The sequence below is a fragment of the Coenobita brevimanus genome, chromosome 50 (genome assembly GCF_032717465.1).
Source record: "Coenobita brevimanus isolate Jiangsu-jjx chromosome 50, ASM3271746v2, whole genome shotgun sequence".
Lineage (NCBI taxonomy): Eukaryota > Metazoa > Arthropoda > Malacostraca > Decapoda > Coenobitidae > Coenobita > Coenobita brevimanus.
Genome location: NC_137003.1, coordinates 45712542 through 45729998, shown reverse-complemented (window position 1 = coordinate 45729998; position 17457 = coordinate 45712542). Strand labels below are relative to the sequence as shown.

Here is a 17457-nt window from a genome sequence, read left to right as displayed (position 1 = left end):
AACAAACTCTTACAGGTCCCTGACATAAAAGAAAAAGTTAATCAAAAGAGACAGGAGAGTCTAAAAATCAGTACTGTATTTATTCAAACAGCTACAACTTTTTGAGACTCCTGTATTTGGCCAACAAGTTTATATAATACAATATTGTACATTGCCATATTGTGGGCTGTGGTAGTGGCTTATTAGGGGTTTTCTTCTACAGCATACATCAAGCAGTATTAAGTCACAGCAAAATTCCATTGAAAAATATAAGCTCTGAGGCTATTAAGTGGTTTGTGCAATTCCATTGGCATCTTTCACAAAGTTTTAATCTTGATTTTTACTGATGTGCAGAAAAAGGTGTGTAAGCACATTAATTAATTGAACAATACAAATTCCCCCTGTCAGCCAATTCTACACTCCACAAACATCCATAACTTTACAAAATGAAAAACACTATACAATAAAAAACTGATTACAAATTGGTTTTATTACATCTAGTAATGTTGTTATAAAATATTACAAACTGTGTTTCTTCATCTGTAAAAGCTTCAAGCTACTGATAATTTTGTGTGATGAAAGATGGGTGACAGCAACATGGGGTATTGCACGGGCTGTCAGAAAACATCAAGCTTATTGGAGGGAGGGAAGATAAAGTGACAAGGAAAGAAGCAACGCTACTGATATGTAACCTAAACATTTTTACGGTACAACACTTCAAACTCTGACAACTTCCAAACAGAAAAATATCTCTAATGCTTCAATTTTGTTTTCTTTCACTAGGATATTCACCATAACATACCAATATATTTTATAACTTGTATTCTGTAAGAAAATTGAAGCACTGTACTATTATGTAAAGCTACTAATCCATTTTGCTTCTTTCCGGCAATATCTTTGGAACTCCTGTATTTTGTAAGGCAGACCAAGCACAAAAACTGGAATGAGCGTTGAAGGCAATTTGTACTTCATATCTATTATTGTAAAAGCATCTAAAACTCCTCTTGATCAGGTCTGGAATTTAAAATAATCTGTTGTTAATGCACCATACGACAAATACATACAAAGCTTATATATATATACACATTACTGTACTGTCCATCACTCAAAAGTCCCAGAGAGTGTCACAGGCACTGTAATTAGTTTGGGATTATAAGGTGCAATAGATAAAAAAATCAATTATTAAAATATATATACCTTCCTGGAAGAAAAAAAAAGGCCTAGACACTAGCAATGAACAACAACTTTCTGTCACTTATCTCTACTGTGCTTGGGAATGTAAAGATACATTGCAAAATCAAGGGAAGTGAGCTGACTGCAGGGTCTGCCTCACAGGATGGCAGCAGAGATGAGAAGGGGGAGAGGGGAGTGATATTACACTTTTGGCACTTGGAACACATTTTCTTGGATTCAGCTCACCAAACCTGGCACATACGACTGTTGTGACATTCTTGGTGAAGCCTGCAACTGACCTACATTTCAAAACAGCAGTGTGGTATGTAAATATACTGGAATAGGTAAAAGATTACTTGTTCAGCAAAGAAAACATTCATACTTGCAAGTATTATACAGTACTCTAAATTTTTAATTACTATATATCAAATTTAATGTTACCGTCCTCATTTAAACTTTATGATAAAGATTGCAAACTCATAGATTGCAGTACCTGAGCAAGCCTTTTTCAGCGGAGTTCTTCAACAAGAATGGAACCATTCCACATCATACAAACAATACCTAAAGTATGGTACACAACTAATAACAAAAGCTACTTTCATATCAGTTCATTTACAAACAAGAACGTAAAAATACTGTACTCAAATGCAATTCAGATACATGTTGATACACTTGGTAACTGCTGTACATTTGATACCTTACTGCAGACTGTTATACAGTGAAGTGCCTCTAATCCAGAATATTAAATTACCACCTTTTAATACAGTTTCCATTTAAGGCAGATAATAACTAATATTAGAGATATCTGAACACATCAATAAAGACTACTGGGTGATACTGCAAAATACATATTTTTGGCAAAAACACAGAATAATTTTTCAGCATAAACTGTGGAGACATCTTTATGGTTCACGATATGCCTGACAAACATAATTAACATTGCTTCAAATAAAGATATCCAAACTAATGATCACATAAGACTTGAGACACTGCACAGTACAAGCAAAACAGATGCCTAAATCATTATGTTAGAACACACTCTGCTACAATACTGCATCATAAAAAACAAAATATAATTGCCCCCATCAGTTTTGCTTCCCGCTTTCTTCCTAAAGGTACTGAGGGTATGATTATCCGAGCTTAAGAATAGAAAACAAGTATAGTATATAGAAATAATGCATTTTTAAAAGTCTTGTACAAGTATTTATAATTCAATATGCCATGAGACTGGGAGTGTCACCTGCTAATAAATGGAATCACTGCACTACTAGGCAAGAGTCAAATGGTTCATGTCATCAGCAATTATAACAGGCTACTCACAGAGTAAATTGCTTTCTCTAATAGACTTAGATTACATTAATGCTATTGCAGATTCATATGACTACAATACAAAAGAACTATATTTAAAATCACAGTAAAAATGAGCCCTCTTGAGCTCCTGTGGCTGACACCATTTTAGTCTGTCAGTCCTCAGTTGTCCCAGTCACTCTTCACTTAGGGTTCTCTTTAACCACCAGCCATATGTGTCCACAGTTAACAGTCAAAAGTTGGCATCTTTATATATCACACAAAAAGAGCAAAGACTTATTATGCATGCTTATGGTCCATTGTACATCACTGGAGTCAGTCCACTGTGGTCCATCTGCCACATCACTTTCTTTCTTCTGTGTTTTGTGGAATACCAATTGGAGCCATAAAGTTCATGCAGTAGACTGCCCTAATTACTTTTGCATCTCAGTTTCAATGCTGCCTCTTTCCAGTACTCTAACTAGTATTCCATCAGGCTGTATAAAGTACTGGCACATCACTGTACAGTATCTCCTTGGCAATATTGGTTTTTGCAATGCATACAGCTTTGCTGTAATGAATGAACTGCAGCACTACTTACTGAACTAAATAAGGCACAATTTATAACAGAGGAAGGCTTCCAAAGAGTTATGGGAAAACAGGAAGGTGAATGTTCAAACTGTTGTTTCACTTCGGGTTGAAAGGGGAAATGGGGCTTGAGAGGCCAGTTCATTGTAGTATTCATGAGGCACCTCTTGCATGTGAGGGTGATTCTGTGGTGGCTGCTGTGGATGATGCTGAGGGATATGCTGTGGATGTCCATTACTGGTGATACCATGACCATTGGCACGTCCTGGCTGGAGTACTGGGACACCTAAAGTTTGCTGTGGGTGTGGGCGCCGCCCTGCATACATCTGGGCTCGGGAATTAGTCATGTGATATTCCGGATTATCCATCCCCATCCAGTGCTGTCCAACTACACCATTGGGACCTTTCATTCCTCTTACATGCCCACCTTCACCACGTCGGCCATCTAAAAAATAAATGAATTAATAGATAAATATGAAATAAAAAATACTACTGTAGCAGTACAAGTATTTACAGATGTTTTCTGTGAATGACAGTACCGGTATGATAAAAATACAACCTGAAACATGTAGCAACAGAATTTCCTGAACCATGGAAAGGTCTCAGATTTTTTCTAGGACTGGATGAAACAAAGATCTTAATGGAGTCAGGCACAATGACAAGAAAGGAAGGAATTAGTATTCTCATTATACAGGCCATGAACCTTGTACTGTGAAGCAATAAAAGTAGGGTTTCCATTTACCATTTTCACTTGTATTATTCCATCCATCCATCATCCAATCCTACACTACCCCATGAGAAGCGTAGGAGCCCAGGGCTAGGCAAGTTGGTCCTGACATTTAAGATGAGAGTGACCAGCCTCACTCATCTCTGAGTGGCACTACCTGAGCAATAAACCCCCAAAACCCCTTGGATATAAACCTACACAGGCTCAATCTGATTGGAGCACCTTAATTACCCACTAAACCACCATATATGCTTACCACTTGGAATGGTAAATGGTTTCCTGGTGTACAGGAAGCCATTTGGCTTGTCACTCAGTGTAGAGTCACCCACAGGCAGAAGCTAGGAAAGAACGAAGGAAAGAAAGACTGAAGAGAGAGTGTAAAGTTACCCATACACAGAAGAAAGACGAAAGAATGAAAGAAAGAAAGAAAGACGAGGAAGGATGAAAGAGAGGAAAGGGCAAACACCCAAAGCAGCTCTACATCGGGTGAGTGGGTGGTGAGCGTCCCCACCTACCACATACTTGCATTATTACTTTTTGATATTTCATTCCGTCTAATACCAGATTATTTTACTCAGTTATCGGAAAGCCATATGTCAAAAGGATAAATGAAGATGGCATTTATATGCTATGGTAACTCAGTTGTGTTACCATCAACATATGTTGAATATCTGCACTTACATACACTAATATGTTACACATATGTATGCAGATGTGTTCAGGATTAGTTGTATTGTGTTACTATTAACAAATGTTGTGTATCAGCATTTTACTACCATGTTTCAGCTTTGATAATGCTTGAAAAGGATTTGATGAAGTAAGAATACAATACAATTTCACACTATAATAACAAAACCATTCAAGATAGTTAAATTTGGTTCATACAAAGTTAACTATACATGGGCTTAGTTGTGCACAGCAAAACTAGAGTGAGGCCAGTAACAATGCTACAATACTACAGGTAAAGTTTTAACACCCCAGTGCTCATGCCTATCTGTACATAAGAGGAACACTGGAAACAAACTGTCCATACCTGCTGCATCTGGCATGAGATCCATGTAATGCTGGTGAGATGGTCCAACAGTGGCCACACCGGGTGGTTGCGGGGAGGGCATGAGATAGTCATCCTCGTCTACAGGCAGATCAAGCCGCAGGTCACCCACCCAGCCATACCCAGGAGCCGAGGCAGGTGGGGCATGGTCAACAAAGCACTCATCATCACCCACCTCTGCAATAAAACATTCAGTCACAAATGAATAATAATAAATTTATGCTTTTCAAGCAACATTAAGCTTTTCATAAACTGTTAAGTTTTCATATACAGTAATATTATACCTGTCTATTCCTGTATCCTTTGCTAATTATTTCTACACCTTTTGTCTCTAATATGGTATGTAATAATAACAATGGCGGAGGTGGTGGCTGAGTCGGTAGAAACGTGGTTTGCTGTCGTGAAGGATGAGAGTTCAAGTTCCAGCTTGGGCAGGTAACAGTTTGACTTTAAATTTCATTTTTGTTGTTGCCATTGCTGTTGATCAACCTGGATCTGTCTGGCTGAGCAGAGCTGTCACCTGCAAGCAAGCAACCACCTCCATAGGGTTGTCCTGTACAGAGAACTGATGTTCCCCTGCCACTGACAGAACCCACAACAGTGCGGTGTAGGGAAAAGTGTAAAGGTTAGGTTCCTGAATGGATGCTGTGACGGCATGTCTCCACCCAGTTAGCAGGGGCACCATAGCAGGCTCCACATCACGCTGTTATTTGATTCTATGGTTACCACTTAACATTGTAAATGGTTTCCTGGGTTGCAGGAAAACAGTAGGTTTGTCACTTAGTGTAGAGTCACCTGAAGTTGAAAGAAGTAGGCCCTCACTATAACAGACTATTGGAAGGAAGCCAGGTTCAATGAAGCCAAATGTTAACTAAATCTGGGGGTTGGAAGGGCCATATGATGCAACCCATTTAATGACTACTGTTTGCTATAGCTGAAGAGGGTTTGGTGTCTGAGCCCAACTCAACATTTATTCCTACCTGCAGATATCCCACCCAGCCCATGTGAATGGGAGAAACTGCTGCCAACCTTGGCAACTGTGATCTGAACCACCCCATGTGTAGGGAGTGGTTTAGAAGGGCCACACAATGTGCCCAATTTAACGATCATTGTTTGGTATATCCGAAAAACAATTTGGTAGGCTCAAACATGTTAGGAAGGGCTGCATGATGCTCCCCACCTAACAAACATTGTTCAGCACAGCTGACAAAAGTTTGGAGGACTCTGAGGCATTCACTATATCTGAACTCTGTTCTATCAAGGTTTGTTATAGGGAGGTCTACTGTAATAAAAATGTGACAGGAAGGAATGGGAGAAATAGGATGAGGGGAAGGCAGACATGGAAACCAAATTATACAGGTGAAGAAAGAAGCAGACAACACTACATCAAGTCAGTGGATGATGGTCACCATCACCTAATAAATATCATTAAAACAGACTTTACTGATCCACCATAAGACCCATTAAACTCAATGGCATCATCAAAATGCCCCCAATAACACCAGTACTGTACACCGGTTCCGTATGAAACAGCCCTGGCATGTATTCAATTTGAACAGTGGATGTTCACGCCAACGGAGTGAAATATGTAGTTATGTGTGGTATGCTGGAGGATTGCTGGGTCTTAGGAAATGGGCTGTCAAGCCTATGCCCAAAGCTACACGTAAAAAAAAACAAAAAACAAAAACTGCAGCATGAATATGCAGATCAAGAGAATGAGATTATCCTTGCTGGGAAAAAAATGCATATTTAACACAAGAATTTCATTATGTATCTTACTCTTAAATCTAAAAGAGATTTGGGGGATAATCTATCATCCAAAAGCTTCATTTTCATTTCATTTAGCCAAAAATTTCTCCATACTATTTATATGACCATAAACCTCCCTACCACAACCAATACAGCTAACATGAGACATGAGAGGGGTGAGGAGGGGTAAGAGGGGAAGAGGAGGAGGCATATTACATAGTTTAGGCCATAATGCACATTATGACAATACCTCTAATCCCAAATACTTTGTTGTTATTTCTACTACCTGGCTGATTCAGGCCAGCTGCAATATATCAGGGCAACATACTGGGATATTTGTGAAAAAACAAAATTAGGTACCCATAGTAGATCTTACCAATCAAATGCTTCTCACTCTTAAGTCTGACTAACTAACCTGTCACATACAAAATATTATATTGTACTGCTGAGGCAATGTAGATGTGAGGATCGAATGCAAGAAAGTAGACTGACAATAAGCATTAGAGAGTGAGCTGTTGAGCTGCCTGATAATAATGAATGACAAAGTTCTCCAACTACAAAGGCAAACACAGCTGCACACTGTATAAGAAGAATAGTTGAGAAATGCAACAGTTACAAGACACAGAAGCCAGGAGACTATTGTCACAGCCAATGCCTGTGGTTATGTTCTTAGGAATAAGCAAGGTATCAGTGAGACAGATAGGTCAATAGCCAGTAATGCTTAGTTCTCAATCTACTATTACAGCCTAAGAGATTATTCATCATTAATATAGTACTGCAAATAACTTTCATGTCTTTCTCACTTAACCAAATATACATTACCATTACTCTGTCTCGTATGTGCAGTGCATGACTAACACCCTTGTAAACCCATATTATCTTTAAATAACTTGGAGAATATTATATCTGTCTGCTGTTTGGGAAACTTGACTGCATGCATGTCCAGAGGCTCACTGGCATGGGGTGATGGTGTGGGATGATGGTATAGTCTGGGTGACGGTGTGGGATGATGATGTGGGATGATGGTTCGAGTGATAGTGTTGGGTGATGGTCTCAGCCACAGTGTGTGGTAGTGGTGTGGGAGGATGGTCTGGGTCATGGTGTGGGGTGATGATGTGGGAGATGGTGTAGGGGAATCTGCAGTCTGGGTGATGTACGATGATGATCTAAGTGATGGGGCGGGGTCTGGGTCAGAGTGTGGAGTATAAATCGGGGTGTGGGGTCATGATGTGGTCTGGGTTATGGTACAGTTTGCATGATGGTGAAATTTGGGTCATGGTGTGGAATGATGGTCTAGGTCATGATGTATGTGATGGTGTGGAGTGATCATGGTGTGGCCTGTGTGATAGCGTGGTCACTGGTTGGTAAATTAAAGGCCAGTATGAAGTGATCAGGGCAAGTTTGGAGGGGTGTCATTAGGGGTAACTCTGAGGAGGGTCTGACCATAAGTCAATATGACTACAGAGTCTTTTGCACATAAAATGGATTCCCATATTACTGTTCAAGTTACCAACATATTAGACTTATTCCAGCCAAGCTGAACGTGCTAATGATCACTGTGCTGGGAACACTAACCTGGTATTAATTCTGTAATAACTAACTTCATAAGGAATATGAAAGCAACATATTATTATCAAATAATATATATAATCAAATGAGGAAAACAGTCCTGCCTGCATAAAAACAAAGGTCACTGATGTTCATATATCGTAAATAATAACAAGCACCATGATATGCATCAGTGTTATCACAGGTAGGGAATAAGCTAAAGCAGGTGTGCAATATTATGGCAACAATGAACAGCTGAAAACCTGAGATACTTTACATAGCACAATAAGTACTTGAGAAAAGATTTTTTTTTTTTTTTTTTTTTAAGATTTGCTGAGAATGCAAACATGTATTACAACTACAAAAGCAGTAAAAATATTAATGCAACTCTCATACCAAAGTACAGCTGCAGGCAAAGGTATGGTATATGCCAAGCAAAATAAGCTCAGATGTAGACTAATCAGTAATGGTATAAGAAATACTGTATGCTGTGCTAAAACTCAGGTATAATAGCAATACCATAAACACAAGCAATGATAAGCAAAATATGACGAACAAAAATGAATGTTGTCAACAGGTAGACAGAAGCAAGATGCACACAGGACACACCTTTACCTAGCATCTTGAGTGGATCAGAGCAATAGCGCGAAGTGAGTGAGTCACCCCGAGGTCTCTGTCCAGGGGATCCTGCTGCTCCAGCCTCCAAGTGTGCATACTTTCGCTCTCTTTGGAGGTTATGGCGATTCTGCGGTGATTCTGCCCGGCCTGATATATACTCTGCTCCTGCTCCTACACTGTGCCCTCCTGGTGTCTTCTTGACTGGAGTAGTGGGGTCAGAGGTAGAGGTGGAAGAATTAGTGCCAGTCACTCCTATCATTCCAGCACCATACTTAGGTTGAAGGTACTCTTCGGCTCCCATCACCACCCCTTCCCCTTCAATGACTGATGACAGGGAGCGGATGAGTTCCCTTTCATCCTGAGGGGTGTACGATGGCAAGCGCATAAGCTTATCACCAGGGATTACTAGGAAACGGCCAGGATCACGTGCCATCTTAGCAAATTCTTCAGCCAGTTCACGGAAGCTTGGCCTACTCTCAGCATCCAACATCCAGCAACGGATCATAAGCATATAGACGTCAATAGTGCAGATAGCCGGCTGCGGCAGACGTTCTCCCTTCTCTAGGAGATCTGGTACTTCCCTGGCTGGGATGTCCTCATAAGGGCGACCACCATAAGCCAAGATTTCCCAAACAGTCACACCTGCACAGCAGAGGGAAAAGTTAGAGAGTGCCATATTGTACTATGTTACAGTTTACAAACTTGCTTTCTGATATTATAACAAAGTGAGAAGGGTTAACTTGCAATAAGCATATACTGCAGTACTTCATACAGCTACTCCACATATATATACACCTACCAAATGCCCAAACATCTGACTTATGTGTGAAGATTCTATGTTGTATACACTCAAGAGCCAACCACTTGATAGGCATCTTCCCACCAGCTGCCTTGTATTCTTCTTCATTATAGTCAAGCAACTTGGCCAATCCAAAATCAGTGATCTTGACACAGTTGGGAGTCTGGACGAGCACATTGCGTGCAGCCAAATCTCTGTGCACTAATCGACGTTCTTCTAGATAAGCCATTCCTCGTGCTATCTGGGTGCACCAGTTAAGCAGTGGTTTTGACCCAATCTGAAGAAGTACAATTAAATAGGCTGAAATTCTGATTTGCAAGAATTAATCTTATGTCACAGAAATCCAGCTCAATGGAAATTTTACAACAGGAACAGGGTTCTCTAACCAAGAATGATTTCACAGCTGTCTCTGAAAATTTCAACATTAAATTATATACTGTATCCTGGTAAAACATACAGCAGAGAATAACATTAGCATGCACAGCATGTAGTTATAAAGTATCTAGCATTCTAAACCACTTAAATCCTTCAGTCTGATGAAGTCTCAAAGATTTTATTTTGGTTATACCAGCTGTATTCATCTGTTCATGAAGAGATGACCTGGTCTGAAAGGGTTCATATAAGTAAATGAATTACCGAATTATTTCAGCAATATGCTACTTGCAGTGATTAAAAGAAAAAGAAAGACAAGGAATGACTTCAGTATCCCCCCAAATACATCCTATCACCTTTTTTTTTTTTTTTTTTTTTTATTCATTGGCATGAGTACTCCTATCTAGATACTGTACAGGTTTTATAAAATATTTCTTTTATTCTGTCCCTTGTGTTTGCTTATAATCAATAGGTCTGAACAACAAATGTCAATTTTCCTGAAAGCCAATGACTAATAGTGTACCGGTATAGTGTTTAGCAAATATTCTGTAAAAACTGATTTGAGTTCCGTAGTAGAGTACCATATCACTGTGTGTTCAGTTAGGCTTCACCACTCACATTTACCAGAACTGACTTAACATTACAGTCATATCAGTCAAACACCAACACCATACTGTGAAGCATTACTGGCAACCAATGACAAAATACTGGTAACATACCTTATCCTTGTTGTTACGCACATAGTCAAGAAGGCAGCCAAGGGGCATGAGTTGGGTGACAAGCATAATCTGTGTGGTCATGCATACAGCTAACAGTTGCAACAAATATGGATGGTCCACTGATGCCATTATGTAGGCCTCTTCCAGGATCTCCTTGTTTACATTGGTCCCTGTGCCTGAAATTGTTGACAGTAATATACTGTATTACCAATACAGGAAGCCCAAGATACAGTAATTCATCCTCATCATCATCTCAAGCCATTTTTCCACCTCAAGGATGGGCTGAGGCAAGGTCTGAGCTCAAGAGAATACACACACTAATACAATACTGAGGCCTATATTACTCATATTAATCACAGTATTCTTTGTCATATTCTCATATTCTGTCCTATGAAGTTAAATATAGTGCTGAATAATACAATGGAATACAAAGGAAGGCAAACAAAAATAGATCTATTGACCCTATAATCTGTTGTAGGACGGGGTAAGCGTATGATACCTACAATAACCTGTCAGAATAAGAAAAGGGTAGTAAAGTAGGAGGTTCCCTTCTCCTACCACCCTCTTCAACCAAGGCTGGCAAGAAAATGTAAAAGGAATGCAGTGTTGACAAACTACCATGGGCAATTTATGGGAAATATCATGTGAAAAAAAGTCAATTATAATCTGCCACAGGAAAACACAAGAAGCAGAGCAACAATAGTACACTATTAATTTAAATTTCATAGGTGAAAGAATAATGACAAATGTCTAATGTATATATTATGCAAACAAAATATTTCAATTATGTATGTATATCTATCTATCTATCAATCTATCTATATCTATATATACATCTATATAATATATCTATATATCTATATCTATCTATCTATCTATCTATATCTACATCTATCTATCTATATCTATATATATATATATTATATAGATAGATAGATAGATATAGATAGATATAATATATATATAATATAGATATACTGTATATATACTCTATATAGATATATATGTATATATCTATCTATCTATCTATCTATATATAAAACCAAGCGTTGTAAATGGTTTCTTGGCTTACAGGAAACCATTTGGCTTGTCACTCAATGTAAAGCCACCTGTAATGGAAAGAAAAGTAATAAGAAGTGACAGGAGAGATGGAAGAAATAGGAAGAGAGGAGAGCAAGCACAGTAAAAGAATGATAAAGGCTAAGGATGAAGTAGGCAACACTACATCAAGTGAGTGGATGATGGTCGCCACCACCTACCACTATACAGTATATATATATATATATATATATATATATAAATTTATATATAAAGGAATCATTACACCAATCAAGAAATCAGTCGACATCTACTGTGATTTCTCAGCCTACCTTCTCGCAGCACCTTGATGGCCACAGGTATCTTGACGTTTTCCCCTTCTGGCACCCAAACTCCCTTATATACAGTCCCAAATGCTCCATAGCCAAGGATACCTCCTTTTCGTAGCTCAGCCTCTTTCACTATACGCAGTTTAGCTAAATTGGGTTTGATATTTGTAGGTTTGAGAGGTTCATTGTCATCATACGGCATCATAGTCATGGTCATCTTGATGGCAGCCTCCTTTGTCTTATTGCGCTGCCACCAAAGATAACAGAAAACTGCCAAGAAGGTGCACAAGAGAAATATGCATCCAAGGGTTCCACCCAGAATGGCTGGAATGCTCTCATCATCTCTGAAAGGGAAAAAGAAAAAGTGTATGAATACAAAGGTATCTAAAAGAAACTATTAGCATACCATACATAAATATATCATCTAATCCAAAGTATGAAATTTACTTTTTTGCTACTTGAAATTCATACAAAAGAAACTTCAACTGTTATAATGCAATGTTTTCTATTTCATCATAAAAGGCACTATATAATTAATATGACTAATATTCTTTACCAAAAGGTGGACTATCAAAGCAGTGCTGCCACTGTCTTTTGAGATTTGCTTTATACTATGATACAAAAATAACGTGGAACAGCTCAAAAAGTTACACATATTTCAGTGAACAAAAGGAATAATTATAAAACTATACAGGCTAACCATTACACTTGCATTTACTTTGCTTATCACTCCAGCTATATATTTAGTCAATATCCATGGTTTCACACAATGGAAATAATCTTATGGATTTTATCCACCTCCATTCCTATTATAATTTATGTGAATGCAAGTATGGAAACAAAAATATATGATATGGCCTATGAAGGCCTAAAACATTCAATCATGACTGCTACATTACAATAATATATAACCAAATGCAAGTACTTCTGTCTTAATTTGATAAGACTCACAGAGGCAAAGGAAGAGGGTCCTTGCCACAATATGGGTCTGAGGCATCCTCTGGGAATATTTTGTATGGTAGGCTAGGTGGGCAAGTGGCAGTGCAGTTGAACTTGGTGTTGTTCATGCCTGGTTCTCCCTCCACATAGATCCGGTAGTTACGGCACGTCTTGCACTCTGATTCAAGTGGTCCAGAGCATCCATTGGAACATTCAGCAGAACACTATGGACAAACAGGTGAGTGTCATTAAATAGGATGTAGAGATTTAACACTAAAATAATCAAACACTGTACATGTTACTCACAACATATTTTATCATCTACATACATTACATGACAGTGACTTGAAGTTAAAATGACTGAAATTAAAATGATGGCCTTCACTTACTGCAACATGTAAACAATCAATAAAAAACTCAACCTCAATTAATGTAAATTTGGAAAACCATCAGGTATTGCAATACTAACCCTGAAGCACTCATGAAGCTTGTCATCAGCATAGTGGTCCTGAGGGCATTCATCCTCACAGTGCTCACCCCTTCGATAACTCACACATTCATTGCAGACACTGATGTGGAAACCATAGGAGGTACAGTTCTTGCACCGTGGATGGCAACGACGACATATAGTCTTCCCTGCCAGCATCCGAAGGTCACCTGTTTCCTGATGAACAACCCACTCTGAAAAATAGCCATTGGGACAAGGCTCATTCTCTGCCAAGCAGTACTGCACTTCTAGCTCTCCATCAATCACAGCCTTCTTGCAGGAGGTGCAACCATGGTCACCAATGGTATTCTCAGGGCCTGAACATCCTTCCACACAGTACTCATGACAAGGCATACACACCCCATTGTCATTATATTTAGTATCTGGGCACCTCTCCACACAATATGGACCATCCTTTACGTTCTTACAACGGTCACAGTGACTTGAGTCAGGTCCAGTGCAGCTGCTGTCACATTCCTTATGGCAGAAGCCACAAGTCTTGGGTCCCATCTGGTATGTTCCTGGTCTATTGCAGTTATTGACACATCTGTCCCCAAGTTTAAAGTTTCTACATGACAAACATTCACTGTCACCAATACCCCAGCAACCTTCATCACTGCACTCACTGTGACACACTAGGCCATCTGCTACACAATGGTTGGCATCGGCATTATTTTGCAGCAGTGTTAGAGGGTTGGATTCTTTCGAGTTATCTTTATTCTCCATGAATTTTTTCCAGTTAATTTTCTCTACAAAGCACAGTTCTTTGTTTTCTAAAATGCAGACTTTTCCAGACCGTATCCTTTTTAGTGATCTTAAATTCAGACTTTTTAAAGAAGTCTTTATAATGTACAATGATGAAAAGTATTCTGTTGTGTCTCGCCCACCAATCACCTCCAGATTTCTCAGGAAGCTAAGATTTGTGAATTCAGGATGTGTTGCCTGGATGTTTATGTAGCCAGTGACCTCTTTTAGAGTACTCAAAACCTCGAGCTTAGATGGATGCATTCTAGAGTATTTATCTCCGAAGGAGTAATTGGCATAAACATGTTGGTATCCATCAAATGAGTGATCCATGATAGTGAGTGATCCATCAAATATGGTGCAACCTTTAAATGAGTCTATATTCCCTGAGTGGATGAACTCTGCCCCAGGACAGGTCTTGGGGCAGGGGCCAACACAAGGCACACACTCCCCTTCCACTGCTTTCTTCCCTTTAGGACAGGATCTGACACATGCTCCATTGTCTTTTAGTAGATGCTCTGGACAGTTTTTGACACAGGTGGCTCCATAGGCATACTTCCCACTGGGATTGGTAACCCAAGAATAAGTGATTGTGTCATAGAGCTGCATCGGTGGACACTCCAGCTTGCACTCTCCGTCATCATAGAAGTTTCTGCATGCCTGGAGAAGAAAACAAGCCAGTTAACAGCCATAAAAAAGAAAAACTTGTTTTACAGTGCTCAGTGATAATGGGATGCATAGTTGGAGATACAGGAAAAAAATAGTGAGAAGAAAACTAAAAAAATGCCTTCATTAAGGCAGTAATGTACTAGAGACAATGCGAAAGTGAGAAGGTGGCAGAGTTAAACTGAGAGTTTTTCTATTCTTTTTTTTAGATATTGGTGGTAGGTGGGGGTGCTCACCATCCATTCACTAGATGTAGTGCTGCTCTCAGGTGATTGTCCTTTCGTCTCTTCCTTCCTTCTTTCCTGTCTTCCTCTTCTGTCTTTCTTTCCTTCTTTATTTTCCCTTCCTTCTGTCTACAGGTGACTCTACACTGAGCGACAAGCCAAATGATTTCTTGTTAACCAGGAAACCATTTACTATGCTGGGTGGTAACCATATAACCAGATTATAGTGCCTGGTGGTTTAGTAGGAAATTAAGGTGATCTTCCTGGATTGAGCCTGTGTAGGTTTATATCCAAAGGGTGGTTGGGGTTTACTACTCACGTAATGCCACTCAGGGATGAGTGAGGTTGGTCATTTTCATCATAAATGTCAGGACCAACTTGCCTAGCCCCAGGCTTCTACACTCCTTACGGGGCAACACAGGATCAGATGTTGTAATGTATGTAATGTAATGATATTAAATATATGTTCATTAAAAGGAAATTATATAATTACATAACAAAAACATGATCATTACTTAAAGCACACAATATTGTACAAATACTGTATATATAAAGTATTAAGTTATAAAAGATATTAACTCGGTAACATGGATTATGTACCATGAATAAGGATGTAAAATGATGCAGTTTTATGCCATGCACTCCCATGTCTGAGGGTTTGCAGTGGAGCTCCTATGTGTAGCCGGTATTTTTAGGACTTTTGTTGGAACTCTTGGAACATGTAGCTTTCAGTAACCAGATGTTCTTCACGATGTTAACCAATAATCCTTGGGTGGAACTGTATGCTGGACCTCTTTGTCAATAGTTTGTACTCCCACTCACTTGACTGCTAGGTACAGTACCCTCACGTCCAGTACGTGTTTGTTCAGTGCTATTCTCATCCAGTACGGTCAGTAAAAAAAAAATAATAATAATTTATTACTGTAGTACGGATTTCCTGGGCTAGTAAGGATCAGCTGCGCAAAGTGGGCCAAATCCGAGGAGCTCTTCTCCAATACTGATATGCTGCATCCAGTACTAGTACCCACGCTCATGAGGGAAGACAGCCAACACTAAGGAACGTTTCCCTAGTACTGCCGTGCCAGTCCAGTACTCCTTCCTCGTGACTCGTGAGGTGTGCCAGTCAAATTGCAGTACAGTACTGCACTTCCCCCTCATGACGAAGACAACGATGTGTCAGGGTGTGACTATGAGGGATTTATGAGGGAGGCTGAGGCAGAGAGGCCTCCTCAGGATCCTGAAGGGCCTCCTCCAGAGGGTCAGTAGGACCTCTTACAGCCTCGGAAATCCCTTCCCCTTCCCCCTCAAACCCATCACCACTCACCTTAAAGGTTGGTAAAATCTTAGTTGTGTCAAAATGTTGTAAAGTTGAATTTTGGGGGGCCTTATTCAAGGCTTGTCTGACATTATTCATTTTTCCCATAAGGTCTGTTATTTGTCCAGTACAGATTTAGTCCAGTATGGCAGTACTGTCTGACAAAAGTACCATACTGGATGCCAGGGTACTGTACATTAACTGCATATCAAACTGCCCAATATACCTACATCGTTATGCTGGTAAACATTAGAAGTAGTCAGTTCCGTTGAGTCTGGCATCACCAACACAAATTTGGCTCAAATTCTGACCTTAGTCATTAGCAGAGAAAAAGATGTAAATGAAGATAAGGTGTATAATGGATAAAGAGGGAGTGCTACTGACAAGCACAAATCACCACATTGATAGCATTCTAAACAGTCATGTATGTAACAGCAATTAAGGAAGTCTTGTGGATCAGCGTGTACAGGTATTCACGAATACAGCCAAAATATTGGACTGAATGTTTTAAATACCAGTACAATGATTCACAAGAAAACCTACAATGGATGTATGCAACAGGTACATTGGGAAATATGAAAAGAATCGTGTACGTGGACTACAGCACTTCTGTTGTAAACAGACAAAGATCCCTAACCTCTTTCAGCTCACCTGATGATCAAGTGTGGTCAGAGATGGCTGATTTGACTAATAACCAAAAAGACTCATTCCTACCTTGTAATTAAGGTTCACTGAACTTTAGGCAATTACAACTTAGTATACAAGTTGTAGGATTAGCCTAGTTCTGTCAAATGATAACAAACTAACTTTGGATTGGGTTACATTGGAGAAGTCTGCTGTGAAGATACTGGCACCAAACAGGTGTGGTGGGAATGTAGTGGGCAGAATTAAGAATGACTTCTGGGAAAATCTCCCATCCTGTTCAGGTCTCACTGGCAGATCAGCATTCATTAAAAGAAAGAAAGAAAAAGAGAGAGAGAGAGAGAGAGAGAGAGAGAGAGAGAGAGAGAGAGAGAGAGAATCATATTTCCTTCCAGTCAGTTTCTGGTGAGGAGTGTGGTAGTTTGTGCCTGTTGCCACTACTACTAAGCCTCTCATGGTCAGA

At 39.4% G+C, this 17457-nt stretch overlaps 1 protein-coding gene across 1 annotated transcript in view; it reads right to left on the bottom strand.

Annotated features, from left to right (window-relative positions):
• Positions 1-1185: 1185 nt before the first annotated feature.
• Positions 1186-17457, bottom strand: part of Egfr (epidermal growth factor receptor) — a 31316-nt gene continuing 15044 nt past the window's right edge. The window contains exons 5-12 of the mRNA XM_080272384.1: positions 13386-14807; positions 12929-13140; positions 11981-12321; positions 10611-10786; positions 9520-9796; positions 8712-9362; positions 4788-4982; positions 1186-3472 (exon numbers count right to left, since the gene is read on the bottom strand). Coding sequence (XP_080128510.1) covers positions 3114-3472; positions 4788-4982; positions 8712-9362; positions 9520-9796; positions 10611-10786; positions 11981-12321; positions 12929-13140; positions 13386-14807 — 3633 coding nt within the window. The 3' untranslated portion in view covers positions 1186-3113. The remainder of the gene's footprint in view (positions 3473-4787; positions 4983-8711; positions 9363-9519; positions 9797-10610; positions 10787-11980; positions 12322-12928; positions 13141-13385; positions 14808-17457) is intronic.